This window comes from Athene noctua, chromosome 1 (assembly GCF_965140245.1).
Source record: "Athene noctua chromosome 1, bAthNoc1.hap1.1, whole genome shotgun sequence".
Lineage (NCBI taxonomy): Eukaryota > Metazoa > Chordata > Aves > Strigiformes > Strigidae > Athene > Athene noctua.
Genome location: NC_134037.1, coordinates 212,230,580 through 212,234,688, shown reverse-complemented (window position 1 = coordinate 212,234,688; position 4,109 = coordinate 212,230,580). Strand labels below are relative to the sequence as shown.

Here is a 4,109-nt window from a genome sequence, read left to right as displayed (position 1 = left end):
CACCGGTTAAAAATCAAGGTAGAAGGAGGGGAAGACCTTGGTGCGCTGTTCACTGGGGAGGTTCTGAAGGGAAGGGGGAGCTGGGTAATAGGGGAGGTGGGGAACCTCGTAAAATGGTGCTTCTTTTCTCTTAAATTAGAACCGTGAAACTGAACTGACAGCCATTTTATGTATATTTATGGGGCTGGTCGTGAAAAAGAAATCCAAGGAAGCATTGAAATGCACCCCACACAAACAGAACCAGAACAATTCCTACTGTGACCTCACCTTTTTAAACACCGCAGGCATTTGACTCGCTAGGAGTTGCCCATCAACCTATTAATCAATGCATGTCATCCAGTTTTCGAAAGTGTGGGAATTAGAAGTGACAGGATTTTTTTTTTTTTTTTTGCTTGATTAACAATCCATTCTCTACCCCACTGAAGAGATATATAAACTTTGTGTCCATTTTAAATTTTATGGGTCTATGCTATTATGCTGCTTTTTTTTTTTTTTTTTTTTTTTTTTCTCCTTATCCTCACAGGAAATAAAATGTACGCTTGCTGCTCTACAGTAACTTTGGAACAGGACCTCAACAAAAAAATGCATATCTGGATGCTGCAGACGATCGCATTTGCTTTAACATCGCTAGTCCTTTCGTGGGCAGAAAGCATCGAGTATTATGGGGAAATCTGTGATAATGCGTGTCCTTGTGAGGAGAAGGACAGCATCTTAACAGTGAGCTGTGAAAACAGAGGGATCATCAGCCTTTTTGAGATCAGTCCACCAAGGTTCCCTGTCTACCACCTCTTGTTGTCTGGGAACCTTTTGAACAGGCTGTACCCAAACCAGTTTGTCAATTACACAGGGGCTTCGATTTTGCATCTGGGGAGCAATGACATACAAGACATTGAAACCGGGGCCTTTCATGGTCTCAGAGGTTTAAGAAGGCTGCACCTGAACAATAACAAGCTGGAACTTTTACGGGATGACACTTTCCTTGGACTAGAGAGTTTGGAATACCTACAGGTTGATTATAATTACATTAGCGTCATTGAACCCAATGCCTTCAGCAAACTGCATTTGCTGCAGGTGCTGATTCTCAATGATAACCTCCTCTCCAGTTTGCCCAACAACCTTTTCCGTTTTGTGCCCTTAACTCACCTGGACCTGAGGGGTAACCGGCTGAAGCTGTTGCCCTATGTGGGCCTTTTGCAGCACATGGATAAAGTGGTGGAGCTGCAGCTGGAGGAAAACCCCTGGAATTGCTCTTGTGAGTTGATTGCTCTAAAGGATTGGCTGGACAGCATCTCCTACTCTGCTCTGGTGGGAGATGTGGTTTGTGAGACCCCTTTCCGCTTGCATGGTCGAGACTTGGATGAAGTCTCCAAGCAGGAGCTTTGCCCCAGGAGGCTCATCTCGGATTATGAAATGAGACCGCAGACACCACTGAGCACCACAGGGTATTTCCACACTACCCCAGCCTCGGTCAACTCCGTTGCCACTTCTTCTTCAGCTGTTTACAAATCCCCCCTGAAGCCCCCCAAAGGGACCCGTCAACCCAACAAGACGAGGGTGCGCCCCACCTCCCGCCTGCCCTCAAAAGACCTGGGATACAGCAACTATGGCCCCAGCATTGCCTACCAGACCAAATCCCCGGTGCCTTTGGAGTGCCCCACTGCCTGCACTTGCAACTTGCAGATTTCTGACCTGGGCCTCAATGTCAATTGTCAGGAGAGGAAGATTGAGAGCATTTCTGAACTGCAGCCCAAACCCTATAATCCTAAGAAGATGTATCTGACGGAAAACTACATCGCTTTGGTACGCAGGGCAGATTTTGTGGATGCCACGGGGTTGGATTTGCTGCATCTGGGCAATAATCGGATCTCGGTCATTCAGGACCGGGCTTTTGGGGATTTAACGAATTTGCGAAGGCTTTACCTGAACGGGAACCGGATCGAACGGCTGAGCCCAGAGCTGTTCTATGGGCTGCAAAGCCTGCAGTACCTCTTCCTGCAGTACAACGTCATCCGGGAGATAGAGGCGGGCACCTTTGACTCCGTCCCCAACCTTCAGCTCTTGTTTCTGAACAACAACCTGCTGAGGTCTTTGCCGGGGAACATTTTTTCCGGTCTGTCTCTCTACAGGCTGAGCCTGCGGAGCAACCACTTCTCCTACCTGCCAGTGAGCGGGGTGCTGGACCAGCTGAAGTCCCTGCTGCAGATCGACCTGCACGAGAACCCCTGGGACTGCACCTGCGACGTGGTGGGCATGAAGCTGTGGCTGGAGCAGCTCAACACCGGTGTCCTGGTGGACCAGGTCATCTGCGAGTCCCCCAAGAAGTTTGCGCAGAGCGACATGCGGGCCGTCCGGGCGGAGCTGCTGTGCCCCGACTACTCGGACATCGTCGTCTCCACGCCCACGCCGTCCCCGGGCCAGCTGCCGGCCAGGACCACCCCCTCCTCCTCCACCGTGCGCCTCAACGGCACGGCGGCGGCCGGCGGCTCCGCGCCCGCGGGCGGCGCCGGCGGCGGCAGCTCCTCCGTGCCGCTCTCGGTGCTGATCCTCAGCCTGCTGCTCGTCTTCATCATGTCCGTCTTCGTGGCGGCGGGGCTCTTCGTCCTGGTGATGAAGCGGCGCAAGAAGGGCCAGGGCGACCACGCCAGCGCCAACAACTCCGACGTCAGCTCCTTCAACATGCAGTACAGCGTCTACAGCGGCGGCCACCACCACCACCACCACCACCCCCACCTCCAGCAGCACCCGCCCCACCGCGGCGGCGGGGGCGGCGGCGGCGGCGGCGCGGCGCTCCCCAAAGTGAAGACCCCCGCCGGCCACGTCTACGAGTACATCCCGCACCCCCTGGGCCACATGTGCAAAAACCCCATCTACCGCTCCCGGGAGGGCAACGCGGGCGAGGATTACAAAGACCTCCACGAGCTCAAGGTCACCTACAGCAGCCACCCCCTGCAACCCGGGGGGGGGGCGCCGCCGCCGCCGCCGCCGCCGCCGCCGCCGGCCCCCGGCGGGGAGGATGCGCCCGCGCGCAGCCCCGCGTACAGCGTGAGCACCATCGAGCCGCGGGAGGAGCTGCTCTCCCCGGTGCAAGACGCCGATCGCTTTTACAGGGGCATTTTGGAGCCCGAGAAACACTCCTCCTCCTCCACGCTGGGCACACCCGGCTCCACCCTCCCCGACTACCCCAAGCTCCCCGCCGCCTACACCTACTCCCCCAATTATGACCTTAGGCGCGCCCACCAGTACTTGCACCCGGGGCCGGGGGACGGCAGGCTCCGGGAGACGGTGCTCTACAGCCCCCCGAGTACTGTCTATGTAGAGCCCAACAGGAACGAGTACCTGGAGCTAAAAGCAAAACTAAACGCAGAGCCGGACTACCTCGAAGTGCTGGAAAAACAGACCACATTCAGCCAGTTCTGAGAAACAGCCCCCGTCTCCCCCTCCCCTGCCCCCCCCGCCAGCCACAGCAGCTCCTTCTCTAGAGTATTTGTATTTAACAACCACGCGCAAAACAAAGAAACGTAAATGCTGACCTCCCCCCCACACCTCCCCCCCCTCCTTTTTGCCCCCTTTAATTCGTTTTATTGTAGGGTGAAGTGCCTTGGCACAGGATTTTTTCAGCTTCGGGGAATCATTCTGAAAGGGTGTGCTGTTTATTTAATTTTATTTTCAGGGCTTTTTGCTTTTTTTCCTTTTTTTTTTTTTTTTTTTTCTTTTACTGTGTTTGGAAGTAGGAAACCACCTATTGTGTAAATTGGGCACAACACTGTCACTGGGCATGTGTTGTCCATGTGTACATGGGGAAGGTGGCAGGAAGGTCTTGTCAGGTCATATTCAGGTAACAAGTACAAAAGTCACAGTCACTTTTTTTTTTTTTTTTAATTTTATTTTTTATGCACAGACGTTGTTTACTTTTGTTTTCTTTCTGATTGAACAGTACGGCGCACATTTCCCCCTTTTAGCCATGGGTGAGTCTAAATGGCTTTTATGGAGAGATTAGCACACCCCAACTTTAATACAAGGTTTCCTTTTTTTAAGGATGTGTTTGTATGCTTTCTGGACTTTTGAATTAAAAAATATATTATGATCTTTAAAAGGATCACTGTAGATGT

General features: G+C 52.9%; 1 protein-coding gene across 1 annotated transcript; it reads left to right on the top strand.

Moving 5' to 3' along the window:
* Positions 1-351: 351 nt before the first annotated feature.
* Positions 352-3,417, top strand: SLITRK5 (SLIT and NTRK like family member 5). The gene has a single exon (XM_074930967.1). The coding sequence runs from the start codon at positions 475-477 to the stop codon at positions 3,415-3,417; it is 2,943 nt and encodes a 980-aa protein (XP_074787068.1). The 5' UTR covers positions 352-474.
* The last annotated feature ends 692 nt before the right edge of the window (positions 3,418-4,109 follow it).